General features: G+C 42.3%; 1 protein-coding gene across 1 annotated transcript in view; it reads left to right on the forward strand.

Moving 5' to 3' along the window:
- LOC134534250 (uncharacterized) overlaps positions 1-17303 on the forward strand; it is a 37300-nt gene that overhangs the window by 7802 nt on the left and 12195 nt on the right. The window contains exons 2-3 of the mRNA XM_063372540.1: positions 13947-14097; positions 15627-15833. Of these exons, the coding sequence (XP_063228610.1) occupies positions 13947-14097; positions 15627-15833 (358 nt within the window). The remainder of the gene's footprint in view (positions 1-13946; positions 14098-15626; positions 15834-17303) is intronic.

Here is a 17303-nt window from a genome sequence, read left to right on the forward strand (position 1 = left end):
AATTTTTTGAAACTGTATTTTTTTACTTTTATTTTGGAAGCTAGTTAAAAAAAACTAATAATATTTGAAATACCATAGGTAGTACTTTAATTCTTTAATCAAAATCTATTGGTCTCACGCAATTTTTTAATTCTCTCAGCACGTTTTAATAAAACTGTATAATAGGCTATATATATTTCCGTTTAGTCAATAGTCTGCAACTGATCAAATCAGATGGACCCATCACGCCACAGTATTGTGCAGTTGTTGGCTGTATTTACATTTCAGTCAAGCTAACACTGAAAACGCTTTCGCCATAGAATGTAATGACTTATTCAGAAGTTTGACTCACAACTTAGGTGACAACATTTAGGGACTAGGTGTCAGAATTGTGACCAATCAGCACACAAATGTACAGCCACGCCCTACCGGGGACTCGAACCGGAAACCCTACCCCCCCCCCTCCACCGGAAGCTGACGTGCGCCAGACAGCAGTACCTTTGAATAGATATACTGTATAGAAGTCGCCAGCCCAGGTTAAAATTTCTAATACGGTTTTGAGGTAGTTGGTTAATTCACCGCCGCAATCGCCACCATCTCTAAGGCATCGACTTGTGGTGGTCCCTAGCGGACAAGTGTCGAACTCTTCAAACACCCCTTCCCCCTCCCGTTGAACGACCGTGAGCTGCAGTGAATGATAGATGGGGGGTGCGGGGAATGACAGCGGGCGACAGTACTGCGCCCTAACGGGTAAATAACAACTAAGACGATACAGGGCGCTACGGCAGCGCACTGCAGCGGTGAAGTTCCCAAGCTGCTCATCATACGCTTTTGAAAAACTTAGAGTAAATCCTATCCACTCGCGACTTCTATACAGTATATATATTCAAAGGCAGTACGGAGTTCGGCTCGCTGGCTTTACACGTTGGTCAACAAATGGCCATTCTTGTTATTGTGGCAGCATAACGTACAGATAAAGATTGTAACAGCAAACCGAATCGAAATCTACAACTGGCTTTGTTAACAAATTTGTTTTCACGCCATGGAAGAGCTCTCAAAAATTACAATAAACACCAGTTAAATACGTTTTGACGTGATAACGTCTAATAAATCGATGAACGCCGGCTGCACGCACGAAAAAGTGTCCCGTTACGCACATTGTCCCGTTACGCTCATTGTACGCTTGCGCCGCATCTATCTCTCTTCCACTCGATTGGAACAACCATCGGTTTGACTTTTTCGAGGCACATTAAACTTGAAACACTCCCATTCTTTCCTACTTTTCCTATCATCGTCTTATCCTTAACAGAATAACACAGATTGGAAGAAGTTAAATAGCAAACATGTATAAAAGTTATAGTTAAAATAATCTGTTCGTTAAAGTAGTAAACATATTTGAATTAATGAGTGCAAATAAAAGTAAATTTATCAATTAAATTGTAGATTTCATTTCACTCCTTCTTTGTATCCAAACAAAATAGTGATAATTCAATAAAAAGGATTCAATTTTATTCATAAAAGTATGCAATCATTTCATCAATGTTTTATTATGACGTCACGTTAAACTATCGTCCGTAAACCGACTTTACAGACAACCAATTTTTTTTATCTGTTCGTCTTAAAATATATTTTTTTTTGTTTTTACTATCATATATTCTGCTCGATGAGTTCTGGAGAAAAAGGGTGATGGATCGAAATGTAGGCCACATAGGCCCTACACTGTGTTCAAAATTCAGATCCGGTGAATCTTTAAGCTGGAATTACAACAGCCCGTCGCATCGTCCGTGCGTCGACCACGTGACACGCGGCCAATCAGGTGGCCCGAAAAATTTATATGCGTCCATCCGTCAAACCTTTCGACGGACGGATGGATTACATCCATGATTTGGTTACACCAGTTAATTTTCACATAGGATACAGGCCTATGGAATTTGCATTTGTCCGTTCAGATGATTTGCACAACAACATTGCAGTTGTTAAGAATCACGTCCAAACAATTCATTCGCGATTCTGAATTTTCGCAGAGGATGTGCTAATTCCACACGTAAAGGAACACAACTTAATTAGCAAACATCATCGACATAAATGTCTGAGAGAAAAAAAATGGGGTGTGTGGCTGTGTCATGGACACGGCCGTGTGTTGTACATGAATACGTGTATTTGGATTTGGCTTTTTGACGCGTATAGGCCGACATTATATATTTTTGATAATTTTTTATTCTATTTTAACACCATATATATATTCACTGTAACTATTTTACATGAATGTTTTATATATGCAATGGATATATTTTGACGAGAGCTGACGATTGAAACTCAAACGAACGCCGTAGCTTCTCCGTGTCAAACGTTATACTCAATGGAAAATTCGAAACGCAGAAAAATGACCTCAAAATGGCGGCGCCTTCCCCTCCAACGCGCGCGATACGTCACAGTCCTCACTTAGCGTAACGAATTCTTTGATCCTTTGGCTATCCAGTGGCGTAATTAAATTTTGGATGGAGATGATAGGTATGTAGCTGCAACACCAAATTGTATCCCCCGATTTTGTTATCATTCGTTTTTTGGATTGCCTCCCACTATCAAGGGCGCCCATATGAAAGTTTGTAAGGGGGGGAAGAATTTGTAGGGGGAGGGGGGCAAACCATCAAAAATGACAAAAAATGGACAAAAATGGTCTTAAACGACTCAAAATTTGCCCAAAATGTTCAAGAACACCTAATTTTTTTTCTTTGCCTGAAAGCTAGGGGGAGCCACGGACCCACCCTGCCCATAGGTACGGGCGCCTTTGCCCGCTATGGAAGCAATTTTGAAGAAGTATTCACGTCAAAACGTGGATTGTCGGCGGAGCTGGTTCTGACGGACGGGTGATGTCATGTTGAGGATCGCCGGGCTGGCCGAGTGGCGTCGACGGACACAGAAGTGTCTTCGGGGCGGATGCGACGGGCTTCAGTCGAGGCGCAGGCGCAGGCGCAGGCCGGAGTGGTTGCACAGACGGGGGGAGACGGGAACTGAACAGACCGGGGCGTGACGGCAGATGGAAGGCGGCCGTCACTCAAAACAATGGGCCCGCCGGCACTTTCCCCCCGGCGCCGGGCGCGGGTTGAGGTGTGGTTATGACACAACGCGAACACTCCATGCACCCCCTCCTCCCCCCGTAGCCTCCTTGCTTCCGTTCCCGATGGCCACTGGCGAGACGCCTTCTGCCCGCCGGCCCCGTGGCCATGGAGGTAACAAGTCAGGAGAGGTAATTTGCCGTGGAAATTGAAAAACAGTGAAATCAAAGAGTCAAAAGTTAGAACGAACCTCAGCCCTCCTCCTCCTTTTCCCATTTGTATTGTCAGGAGCAGGGAAGCCTAAGATGTACATCAAGTTCTGTCCCTGCCCGAACACGCCCGAATATTCACCTTAGGCCAACCTCGGGTTTATTTATATATGTATTTATATTTCTCTGTTTATTTTAATGTAGCTGTTCTAACCTAACTAACCGTCCATAGTGTTTTTAAGTGTTTTAATGTAGCTAACCTAACCGACCACTTTTAATATTTGAATTCATTTTTTCCTGCGCAAAAATAAAACAAATCCCGAAGTGGGCCGAAGGTGAATATTCGGGCGTGTTCGGGCAGGGACAGAACTTGATAGACATTTTAGGCTTCTCGAGAGAGTCTTTCAGTGTTCGCCAGAGATGTGTGACATCTAACCTCGGTAACGAGCCCATTCATGTGCTTTCGTGCTGCAAATAAACTTATAATCGAAACACGGACACGAAATTAATTCTTTTAAATAATGCCGAGCGAAATAAAATATACAAATAATTTTGTTTTCAACTACATTTCTCGACGCGAACCACGCGTAGTTTCCGCGCCCGGCGCTAGAATTCGTTGCCGGAGCAGCTCGAGTCGGAAGCACGCAAGCAGAGCGGTGTTTGACGCGAGCACCACGCAGCGAGGCGCGAGGCCGGAGGTCACGTGCACGGGGGAGACGAGACTGAGACCTAGTTTTTTGAAGTAGTTATAGGACCCGTCCGCTAGATAGTAGTTTTCATAATATATTGCTGAAATAACTACCTACATTAATTTATTAGGAGAAGTAATGCATAAGTTATTATCAGGCAAACAAACCAGTGAAAATTCACTCTATTTAGCCTAGGTAGCCACTAATTTTGTGGCGTGTAATACAATGAGTTTTTGCACCTCCTACTCCTTTATTTATTACATGGCGGTTTATTACAAAACAGCATTAAGTATTTTCTCATCGATTAAATTTAAAAAAAAATGTATAAAAAAACTTTAAAAAAACTTTGTATGAGAACCTCTATAGTATTCCGATTGTTTATTTGCTGGCAGTTATGGGCCCGCCCAACAGATAGCGACACATGTCGCGTGAAACATGGTTTCAGTTTCCATTGTAAGAGTCGCACTTGTTTATTTCCCTCCTTGTTCTGTGGTCACGTGGTACTCGTGGGCAGCTGGTGGGCGCCTGTCCGCCTGTCCGGACAAGGCAGCCCGCGCAGGTGTCCGTCCGACACCTCCCTGTGGCGGGGGTCGCCTCCCACTGGCCCCTGCCCACCGGCAGATCCAAGGTCATCCCTCCTGCGGCAAGCCAGCCGAGTAGCGTGCTGCCCTTTCCTGCGTGGTTGGAACCCAGCGTGATCAGGCGTATAGGCTTCGCGCCTAGAGTCTTCCCCAACACAGACAACCTCCCGAACAAGTACACTCAGTTTGGAAAAGAACTTGTGAAGTGGAGGGATGTGCTCCACGGACAGTCGCGCCGAGTCTGTCCGTGCAATCCGCGCGGAATCGCACGACATCTCTCTTGCGGGACCAGCAACGATTGTTACCATCAAGGCACAGGAGAGTGACATGGCCGTTTATTTGACCCGCGCTGGAGCCCATCACTCGGTCACTTGTCTCTGTCCAGGGCCTGATTAACCCTCAGGCTAATTAGGCTGCAGCCTAGGGCGCGAGGATCGTGGGCGCACGCTGAAATCGTGTCTTCGCATGCACTATTAATCTAGCACCATTGCAACTACCCTACATATTTCAACTAGACCGAGACAAAAACACTAAAAACTAAATGCGCCGTGAACTGAAAAAAAGCCCGGGACTCCCTGATTTTAACAATAAATTAAAAAAAATATATGTAAAAAGCGCGCGTAAAACAAACACTTGACTTGTCACCTGGCGGGGGCGCGTTCTTGTAACTAGCCTCGGGCGGTCAGAACTCTTGATCAGTCGCTGGCTCTGGTCAGGGCCGGATTTAGGGGAGGGCAACTGGGGCGAAAGCCCCGGGGCCTCCACAAACGGAGGGCCCCCACAAATCCTTTGATATTCTTTTTTCGCTGTTTTACCTTTACCTACAGTACTTTTTACATACATGATTATATTATTGTTAAATATTAACAGAAATATTCATTAACGCTAAAATTTAAATTCATATAATTCTTGTCTCCGATTATATTTATGTATGTTTTTTTTTTTAAAAACTAAGAGAATCTACTTGATTTCACAATAAATTATTTATTGGAAAACTCGACTGAAAAAAATTGTTCATTTTATTTGTAAAATAATTTGGGGCCAGGGGGCCTCCGCTCCTCTGTTGCCCCGAGGCCTCCAGACATCTAAATCCGGCCCTGGCTCTGGTTGGCATTGCGGTGTGTTACTGCCCCGCAGTTCGTCACCTCTCGTCGCCAGACCACTGGGTGGACACCCCTGGGAGGGTCTTCATTGCCTCCTCTCGGCCTGGTCACCGCCCTCTACACGATCTGTTAAGATTCTTATTTTTTCTAAAGATTAACCAAACCAACCTTTCACTCAAGTGTTTATCCACATTATCCCCAGAAGCCGCTACCCCGCAGAATCGCCACTTTCGTTCGAGGGCAATTCATACGGATCACAGTTCTTTTCATTTGTGTGTTTCTATAGCTGAGTAATATTATTAAAACAACTTCCGTGGTATTATTTTCCAAATATAACAATCTGGAATTAGCAGTGAAAGGCTAAAATTCGACATGGCAGGCGATTTTTAATCTTTGAAGAAAAAAAAATGCCTGTGTACCAGCAATATAGCTATGTTAACTAGTAACTTAACTGCTGTTATTTAGATGAAACATTTTTTTTTTAAATTTTAAACATTAAAGGAATGTTATTTGTCACTGCCGTAAATTACTTGAAAGATTAACTGCAATTTGATGTTTAATTGCTTTGTTAAAATAGCCTTCAAATTGTAAACTTGTCATATAAATAATAATAAGGTTGCCAATGGATATATTTCGCTCTTAGGACGAAGCAGCGTCTTGCTCAAATTTGCTTGCTCTAGTGGTTTGTTCGTAGACACACAAACTAATGCCACGATGGCGTTTAAATAATTTACAAATGGGAAGCCTTCGCGATTGCTTCTTGGAACCGACTAAGCAATAACAAAATTTACGCATGTGTAGTGATAGTTTAAAAAAAAAAAACCTCAATTATAGTTCACGTCAGAGTTTGTTTAATCTGTGGAGAGAGAAAAAAAAACACTTTATATTCTTAGAAGTTCCCAAAATATATAGTTTATGGGTTGTGAAAGTTTGAAACGAATGTTGAATGAGCCTAGTAGTTATTCAAAGTCAAATGATTTATTTTAATTATGTGGTGAAAGTAAATTTACTAAGTGGAGATTTCATTTCCCCAAGTGAAACTGCTCTAGTTCGGTAATACTGCAGAAAATGGGTGCCAAAAAAAAAATTAGTAACTATGAATTCTGCAACACCCGTGACGGGAAGCCTAAGATGTACATCAAGTTCTGTCCCTGCCCGAACACGCCCGAATATTCACCTTCGGCCAGCCTCGGGTTTATTTATATATATATTTACATTCCTCCGTTTATTTTAATTTAGCTATACTAACCTAACTAACCGTCCCGACCACTTTTAATATTTGAATTCATTTTTCCTGCGCAAAAATAAAACAAATCCCGAGGTTGGCCGAAGGTGAATATTAGGGCGTGTTCGGGCAGGGACAGAACTTGATGTACATCATAGGCTTCTCACCCGTGACACTCAAGTTTATGGGCAGATGGATTCCCATCAGAAAAATCAATCAATTTTGTTGCGCATACCAAGTTAAACGCGCCTTGCGGTCACGTGATACCCGTGCAGCAAGCAAAACGTTTTACAACGCGCCTGGACATGAGCGTAGCGAACGAAGACGTCGCGATCGTAAACCCGGGCTGGCGACAGGTCACTGACCGCATCTGAGTTACACACCGCCCTCCCATTGGCTTCCCAGAAGCCTCCCGTCACCGCCGAGACGAACATGGTTCATCCCGGAAGAATCACCCGCGTCCCAGGCACAGCTGTGGGGTGCGATATTATCTTCTAGTCCATTCTCTGATAAATACCCTCATTTCTCCAGCCCCTACTCAGTCGCACCTGTGTTTTCGTACCATGTGCGTCTCTGCCTGAGGACGGGAGCAGATAGCAGTTCCCGAAATGTCGCTTGCTTCTGTTTTGGAAAACTATTGTGTTTGTTTCGTCTTTTCGTTTTGTTGTGTTTTTGTCTCGTTTCAACTGTTGTGCTAGCATTTAAGAATTCGCTGAGGGCCGATAAGTACTTTTGATTTCGGATTAAGTTTTTTAACTGTAGTTTTAGAAGAGTTAAAATGGCTAAAACGCGTGTTTTCAGAGTAATTTTTAAGGCGAAAACAACCAGTACAGATTCTTGAAAGCACTCAAGGGACTTGCATTACACCTTTATCTTCATTTCTCCGCCTTATAATGTCACGGTCACCGCTCATATGTACGACGAGAAGACTGCGTGCCAGTCCAGAGACACAGCGCTAGAAGCACCATCGAGCGTCGCGCTTATCATCCCGCCTCACTGACACACCTACACCCCTGACGAAGCGCGTCCGGCGACACCGAGCTAGGAGGCGCAGTGGTAACACGCTCCACCCGCGATCGGTGAGGGGTGCGTGAGTTTGGATCCCGCGGGCCTGTGCGAACACCGAATCAGAACACTAATACCAAACAATTCTCCAAAAAAAAATTATCGAATTCAAACAACTGTTTGGGGAATTTTTTTTGAACACCGCTATGACATAGCAAAGGTTGTCTCGTAACTCAGCGTCAAGCCGATAAGTGCTAATAGGCCGATTAACAACGGTTCTAAATTTAAAAAACCTGAAATTCAAAAATTATATTTTGTTTATAATTATACCTATGCATTTTTTTCAAACGTTTTTTAATCCCCACCCTGCACCAAATTTTTAGAAACTGTGACTAAAATAGTTTGCTACGCAATATAAATAACCCTACTAGAGATAAAAATTCAAAATAAGATCAAACATGCTATGCTAAAGTTATTTACACGACTTATGCGGTAAATTTTTTTTTTATCGGGGAACTTTTGACTATTCACACTGTAAAAAAAATACTTTGCCAACTTAGCAAGTTATTTACTTTAATTCAACTTATTTTCAAATAGCTTGCAAAGTAATTTTCTTACCCGATGAAAAAATGTTTGCTGATTAAGTCTTCCAAATAATTTTTTTTCCTAAAAGTATAACATGTTAGATTTTATTTTGAATTGTTATCAATCGTAGGGTTATTTATGATTTCGAAGCAAACTTTTTTAATCAATCAAAAATCTAAAATTTTTAACTTACAAGGTGGGGATATAAAAACTTAAAAAAAAAAAAAATACCTGTAACTTGAAAACTACAAACTTTTATGAATTTGGGTTGTTTTTTTGTTCAGAACCGTGATTGATTGGGCTTATCTACTGTTCTCGGCTGGATGTACAGTTGTGGGACACTGGTACAGATTGTAGGCTGTCGTAGCCAGAGCCAGGAGCACCGGCTGCCATGGTGGGGTCCAGTGGGTTACCACTACATCTCGCTCCGTGAGAAGTCAGCATCTCCTACATTATTACTAGCATATCTGCAAACAAATACTACGTTTAATAATGTTCACAGGCTTTCGCGGCCATTCTCTAGAGTAGCTTGGCTTCTGGGTTGTAGCCGTGTCCTTGGCGAATAATTCACAGACGTTTCGGTCGACATTGTAGTCGCCATCGTCAGTAGGTAACTGCTACCTGATATATATATATATATATATATATATATATATATATATATATAGAGCTAGTAATTATGGGCCCACTCAACAGATAGCGTCATATGTCGCCAAAAACATGGTTTCAGTTTCCGCTGCAAGAGTTGCACTTCTACCAACCGCTGTGCGAACATGTGCTGCTACTACACGATCTTCGTTCGCGCGAACTATTGCTCATAAGTTTCGTCTGCGCGACAACACACAGCAGCCGTGACGAAGAAATTTTAGCTGCATTTTTATTGGCGGGCTGGAACGATATGAAGTCACGACAATCGGTTGAGACAAGGCGAGCAAATGGTTGATGCGATTGCTACAAGATAGCAGCACATACAGCCGCTGCCTCATCTTTTGAATTTTAATAACGAATGAAAACACGAACTGGTAAATTAAAAGTTAGTGTAAAACGAAGCAGTTGGAAAAAAAAAACCGCTTATATTTAATATGGATAGCAATCATGACGAAATATTATGTCAAAACATTAAACTAAAATAAAACCTTTGAAATGGCGTGATAAGTTCGTGAAAATGCCGACCATGTCTGGTGGCGCAAGTATGATCCGAGATCGTTGCTATGAACAGATCTGAGAGACGGTTCACATCGAAGTCTCCATTGATCTTCACTCTGCGTTCAAAAACACAATACTGCGGCAGAAAATATGGTCGAACGATGGTAAAACCAGGGGCGCAACAACAGGGGGGTGGGGAAAGGGTATTTTGCCCCCCCCCCCCCCTTCTGAAACCTTGAAGTGGGGGCAAACGGGGGCAAAGAAAGTGCCGTGTAATCAATTTTTAGATAATAAAACTGCTTAAATAGCACCATTTTCCCACCTTGAAATACAAATTTTCCCGAAAGACACCCCCCCCCCCCCCCCCCCCGCTTCAAAAGGGGGAACGATGATTCTATATAAAAAGGTATATTGCCGCCCCCCCCCCCCCCCTTTTGGAAATTTAGTTGTTGCGCACCTGGGTCAAACCACTCCTGAACTCATGGTGCAACTGGCCATGAAAGGTACTGCAGGAGAACACACCCTGGCCGCCATGTTCCGTCTGCGGTCACTCCTTGTGTGCTCTTATATTTTAGTGTTTTCTCGTTGACGTGTCGGCAGCTCGACAGCCGGGTGGGTGCTACGTTAGCCTAGGTCCACGCTCATTAGTGCACGCCTAGCGAGTTCACGAGGAAGGTTGAAGGGGGGAGGGCAGGGTCGTGCGAGCAGTCTCACGCACGCCCTTGCTCCCATGAAAGGGAGGGGGGGAGAAGGTCGAGAGGTCGGGGTATAATTGCACGCGCGCGCGAAGCCGCGCCGCAATTGTTTAGCCGCAGGTAGGTCGAGCGAGTTTACGAGCTTAAACGCCCCGAGGGAGACCTAAGATGCACATAAAGTTCTGCCATTCCCGATTACACCCGAACAATTAACCTTCGGCCAATTTTGGGATTTGTTTTATTTTTGCGCAGGAAAAATGAATTCAAATATTTGAAGTGGTCGGTCAGGTTAGCTACATTAAAACACTTTAAAACACTATGGACGGTTAGTTAGGTTAGTATAGCTACATTAAAATAAACAGAGAAATATAAATATATATAAATAAACCCTAGGTTGGCCGAAAGTGAATATTCGGGGCGTGTTCGGGCAGGGACAGAACTTGATGGACATCTTAGGCTTCCCCTCGCCCCGAGACACAGAACGAGCAAGTCCACACGTGCGAAATGTATTTCTGAGGCCTGCTGGTCATTTGCAGACTGCGTCAAGTAGCACCAATGATCTACGTGTTCTTCAGCCAATGTTGTTCTCCCAACCAGGAGTGTACAGTTTCATTTTTTTTGGATCTGGGAAGGGGGGGTGGATTGTTGGTTTTAGAGAAGGGATGGGGAATGTGCCACCCTTGGTGGGAATGATACAGTTTTTTTAAGGATTTCGGAGATGGAGTTATCTTCTCCCCATGCTCACACTGCGAAAATTTCTTTTTGCAAACAACTTCGCCAGGTTGTCGGTGTTCAATAACAAACATCATGTGCTGCTTTTCAAGTGACAGCCATGGAGCTGGTACAACTTTTGAGCGTAGCCGCTCGAAGCTCATCAGCATGCAAGTTCTCCACTGAGCTGTGATTGGCTAGTTGTGTACCGCCATCTTTGTGGTCGATGCGGCCATCTTGGTGGTGTCTGCGGCTGGAACTCGCAAACAACAGGACAGTTTCGCTTCTGGATGCCAGGGTGTTCTGTGCCTTCGTCTTCACTCGCTGAGAAGTCTCGCTGACTAAAATTTCTCCAGTGAGCATTGTTGATGACCTTTCTATTTTACTCGCTACTCACTTATTATTGTTTGGTTTTTGATTATTAGTTGAAGCTTTGGTGAACATTAAAGTACGAAATTAAAAGAAAAATAGTTGGTTTTGTCATGGAGCAATTTATCTGTAGTCTGTGTGTCTGTTCTAAAGTTTAAGTCGCTTTGGTTAGCGTTTGAATGTCAAAATAAATCGAAGCTGAATATGTTAGAAATTAATTTAATACGTTGAAATAAATTCGCTTGGGATAATATTTAAAATGTCACCATGGATTGAGTATTGTAAACAAAGTTGTTAAAAACACAGGACAGAATTGCAGTTTCAAACTTCAGTATAATAAAAACAGTTTTCCTATTCAGCTGGGAAAGGTGGGGGAGTGTTATTATTCTGAACTTTAATTATCAGCATGGCAAAGATTGCACACACCAGCTCTTTAACTTCTTACCTTCAGAGTTATTATTTACTTTCATTCTAAATTCTAAAAACATTGAAACAAAATTTTGAGTTCTTTAATGAAACCTTGTTCTAAGCATATATAAGTTATTCAATATAACTTCTAACTTCATTAACTAACTCAGGAATATTTCTTTAAAAATGTGTTCTTTAAAAATATTCATGGGCGCCAGTGATAAAATCGGAGTATATTGTAACAGCAAGGTCCAAAAAATTATGCCAAGTTTGAAGTAAACAATCGGTGAAACCTTATCATTTTGAAATACTATATTTCCTGCTAAATTACCTTTAACATCTGTTAAAACATAGAAAACTAACTTAATCCAGTTCAAAACAAAATGGCACTATCCTTTGCAATTATATATTAGTTTACCAACAAAATCAATACCACAATCCTAATTTCTTTTGTACCTGTATTTACTGTATCATAATATTAATATATATTTATATTATAGCACAATATTCACAACAAATAAGTTTTCTGGAACCAATAAAGTAAAAAAAATATCTCAGCTAGGCAAGATTCGAGAGCAAACAAAATAATGAGATATAAATAACATAAATAATAATTCTACTATGGTATCCTCTAGGTGTATACTGAGATAGTATCACATAAAAGTTGTTGTGTAAAATAGTGGCAAGATAAAAATATATAGAATATAAGAATTCAAATTTAATAATCAGAATTATCACATTCACTGTGATAATTCTCGTAGTGCCGTTCCGTTCTGGTCGCTGCGAGTATGGGGCTGACCGGCCGTGGATCCCCTCGGGACGTGCTTGCCTGGTCCTGGTGTCCACGCACTTGTCTGCATGTGATGCCAGGGACGGATTTAGGGGAGGGCAACCGGGGCGAAAGCCCCGGGGCCTCCACAAACGGAGGGCCCGCACAATACAGACTTAGGAATCAATTTTTTTTCAAATTCCGACAAGTAAACACTAGCAAACATATTTTCCTTTGATATTCTTTTTTCGCTGTTTTAGATTTACCTACAGTACTTTGTACATACATGATTATATTATTGTTAAATATTAACAGAAATATTCATTTACACTAAAATTTAATTTCATATAATTCTTGTCTCCAAATATATTTATGTATGTTTTTTTAAATACTAAGAGAATCTACTTGATTTCACAATAAATTATTTATTGGAATACTCAAATGAAAAAAATTTTTTTTTTTTTTCATTTTATTTGGAAAATAATTTGGGGCCATGGGGCCTCCGCTCCTCTGTTGCCCCGAGGCCTCCAGACCTCTAAATCCGGCCCTGGGTGTCGCCCCCGCCACTAAGGCCTTCGGCTGTCGCTGGCCACGTGACAAAGAAATAAATAAAATAAATAAATACAGTGTTGCGACTTAAGTTTACTGGAAAATACGAGTATGTTTTTGTCCAGTCGTGAGTATTATTCTCAGTTGCACGCCTTCACAGTTGCGGCCAAATGGCCAGAACACGAGAGCAGGCACGTAACCAGAGAGGGAAAAGGAAAAAAAGGGGGGGGGGGGGGAAGATGTCCATGCGCTCAGGATCCCTCCTGTCCAGGATTTAAGCGAAGACAAAACAAGAAAATCATAGCAAATTAGCTATTTACAGATTATTTAATAAAAGAACTATTGCAATACTTGGTGAGCTACAAGAACGTATTTCGTCCCCCATCACACATAGAAGCGGCAGGATTTTTTTTCTTCCAAATAGTCTGTATACGTGTTACTACAAGCAAGCATATCTTCCATACATTTTCATGCATTTTTCATGTATTTAATGACATAAGCATGCGTATATTCATGATTTGCTTTTAAAGGAAACATCAAATAAAAAAAAAACAATTAAATAAAAACCATAATATGAAATGTTCAGTGTTTCTACAAGCAAAATCGTAAACTTAAAATATTTGTACTCGTAAAGGTTGGAGTTCTGAAAGTTTGCCTGTTACCCGAGATTTTCTCTGAGCGTGACGGTGAATTTTGTTTTAAAATTCAGTTGTAGGGGAGGAACGATGAAAGCGAACGGTGCGAGGGTTGTGCTGACCTCGCTGCAGTGTCCGGTGCGTTGCCCCCGCTGCAGTGTCCGGTGCATTTCCCCCGCTGCAGTGTCCAGTGCGTTGCCCCCGCTGCAGTGTCCCGTGTGTCGCCCCGCAGGTGCTGGAGCTGATGAAGGAGGTGGCGGAGGACGACGACGACTCCAGCGACATCTCGGGCTACCACTCCGACTCAGACTCCGCCATCATGATGTCGGGCAACTCACCCTACGTCAGCAAGCGGGCGCGGCACAACTTCCTCACGCGCTCAGGTCAGCCACGCCGGCCGCCCCTCAGCTGTCCTGTGCAGGCACGGCCCCAGCTGTCCGTTACACGTGCGATCGACACGATACGGTTGCAACCGAAAACAAAAATCTCATCAGCCTAGGAATACATAAAAATTTATAGTTTAAAATACTGAACTTTAAGTGTTGCACACAATTTTTAATGAAAAAAAGAAGTTTAACACATAAATTTAAGTATATTTAAGTAGTAAATGTAAATATACCCTTCTAAAAGTATAATTCAGGCACGGGAGGGATTAACCTGCCCCCACCCCTCTGGAGCCACGCTTGAGACAACACAACAACCTTCTGCCAATCGGCCAGACACCATTAGTTGTATCCGAACACAAAGGGGTGCGTCCATAGCACACACACATCCCTACATCCCGTAGCAAATGCAGCCAGAATGTAAAGGACGCATTTCTGATGGATGGATAGTATCAGATTACTTTTACTGCTAGCACATCCTCTTGACAGTTAGTCGTACTAATGTGCCTGTAGCCATTTTGAGTCGTGATATCTACGAATATTAAGCAAAACGTAAATAACAACAACCAATTTAAAATAAATGTCAGCGATCAAAATAAAAATTTTGCTATGAAATTCAAAATATTAAAAATACTTATAATGCACATTAAATACCCCAGAAAGTTTAGATTTGCATTTTGGTAATTTTTATAAACTTTTTTATTCGTCTATATTTGAGTTATCATGTATGCTTATAACGTTTTAAACAAATTGTATGTCGAAAATCTAAAGTAATGTTATACACAAACAAAATAGAACACATTTCCGAAGCTAATGGATGCAGGGACGCATCAGCGGATCCGAGTGTCGCATCCTTAGAAATCTCAAATTTAGCGGTTGCATGAAGAATTCTCACACAGAAGGCCCCCCCAGACAATAGGCATGTGCAGCACTTTCTCTACTGGTGACACCAGATTATTACGCAACAAAAAACCCCTCCCCTCCCTCGGCTACTGGGTTGCAGCCGCGTTCAAAGGCGAAGATGACATTGACGTTCCGGTCAACGGCTACAGTCGCCACCACCAGAGCAGCAGTCACCTACCGGGGTAGGTTGGGAGTTCTCCTGCCTTTCAATACTGTCGCCCAAGAGAGCTGCAGCCAATCAGGAAACACTTCCCCTCTCAGGACGAGAGTGTCAAAAGGCCGGAGAACTCGGCAATGACCCATAGTAGGTGACTGCTCCTCTGGTGGTGGCGACTGCAACGTCGACCGGAACATCGGTGATGTGTTCGCCTTCGAACATATCATTGAAAGATTTGTGCAATGGGAGTGCATGACTCGATGTAAGTTTTTGGACATACGCCATTGCTAAGCACTTTTTCTGTAGAAGAAAACTTAAAAAATAAAAATTAATGAATGAAAATACCCAAAAGACAAAAAAAAATGCGGCTACAACCCAGAAGCCAGGCAACTCCAATCTGACAGTTGTTTCGTTTGCGCTAGGAGTTGTCCGGCACGGTTGTGAGGGGCGCGGCGGGCGTGTGTTGCAGTGCGGTCCAGCAAGCTCGGCGCGCGCACGCCCCTGCCGCTGCAGCACCAGTTCAGCTCGTCCAGCGGCGTCAGCTCGCAGCGCCCCTGCTCCTCCGGCTCGGAGGCGCGCAGCAAGGGGGCCAGCCCCGACGCATCCTCCACCGCCTCGTCGGGCCCCATCGGTCCCTACGCCCGCCGTCAGCTGGCGCACAAGCTGGGCTCCGCCGGTGAGGGCCCCCGACCCCCTGACCCCAGAGGCAGCCGGCCACGCTCCTCTCTCGCGACAGTTCCTCCAGCCCTGTGCCTCGGAGCCAAGACCGCCGGCATACAGCATTTTCTATCAAACTTCATTACGTAAAGACGGAACAATGCTTTCCTGCACGCGTGGCGGAAATTGTTTGTAGTGTCTCGTCTCGCCTCCCCCCCCATTTTTTTTTAGCTTTTTTTTCTCACCCTTCCCAACAGCAATAAACGTGCCAGGCATAATTTTTTTTTTTGCAAATATTGTTACCATTATCTGTAAAAATTTTACTAAACCCTGTAAATCAAAATATTAGTAGATATTGTGTAGTTATAATTTCTATTCACATTTTGAAGTTTAAAAAAAAAAAATATTTGTCAAACCATCTTACTCCGGCGACCGTGGAAGATGTTTTCCAGCATCCACGAAATAATTAACACTGTAAATGGACTGGTTCGTACAACTCTTCCTAAATGCTTAAGGAAAAGTTTCTTAAGTATCAAAATGTTATGGTTTGGTAGAGAATGGATTTTTCAGACATCATTTGCTCGTTTCGCTCTGAGTTCAGAATCTTTTGAATTCTGTTATATTTGTTCATCTCTATGAGACAACCATCAATGAGACGAGGAACTCACTTCAATGAATAACTAGAAAATTATTGGTACTGGCACAAAATAAAAATATTATTTTTATGAATTGTGAGAAGGTGTAAATACTTTTTGCTGTTGTTGGTCGAAATTTCACTCCCTAATTTTACTTAACAAATTTTTAAACCATTTATTTTATATGGCCCACATACTACAGTCTATTGTGCAAATTTTCTTTTTTGTTTGGGCTTAACGTCTTGTCGTCAATGTGGCCATTAGAGACTGTAGCTTGTGCCCTAGAAGATTCCCAGGTGTGCCCAGTAGTATTCCAGAAAAATGTGTATCCAGACATAAAAATAAATATAGTTACTCTATAACACCATTTAATTACATATACACCACTCTTTTTGTAAACATGTCATTATTATGTGTTTTTTGAACAACTATACATGTTTTGGTCGAACAGTAAATTAGTTCAGTACATCACTGTAGTCACACCTGTTTGTAAAAAAGAAAGAGTAAACTTAAGGTACAGTAACTGTGTTTCATTTTTTTCTGCACTATCTCATAAATTTGTGTATAATGTGCCTACAATTATTTGTAGGATTTTAAACGTATCCCGAATTTAAAAAGTTTGAGAGTACAGCATTCTAGTGTGCAGTGAAAAAAAATTCAGGACGACCGAACTAGGGATTGAACCCAAGTACTCCGGAATGTTAGTCCGGTGTTTTACGACCGAGTCACCTCACTCTATTGTTCATAAAATCTAGGACATACAGCACATTTTTAGTTATTGTATTTATTTATTTAAATTGTGACTATACAAAAGTAGACATCCTACCTATGTACATACAGCACAGGATGTTTGG

Source organism: Bacillus rossius, chromosome 7, assembly GCF_032445375.1.
Source record: "Bacillus rossius redtenbacheri isolate Brsri chromosome 7, Brsri_v3, whole genome shotgun sequence".
Lineage (NCBI taxonomy): Eukaryota > Metazoa > Arthropoda > Insecta > Phasmatodea > Bacillidae > Bacillus > Bacillus rossius.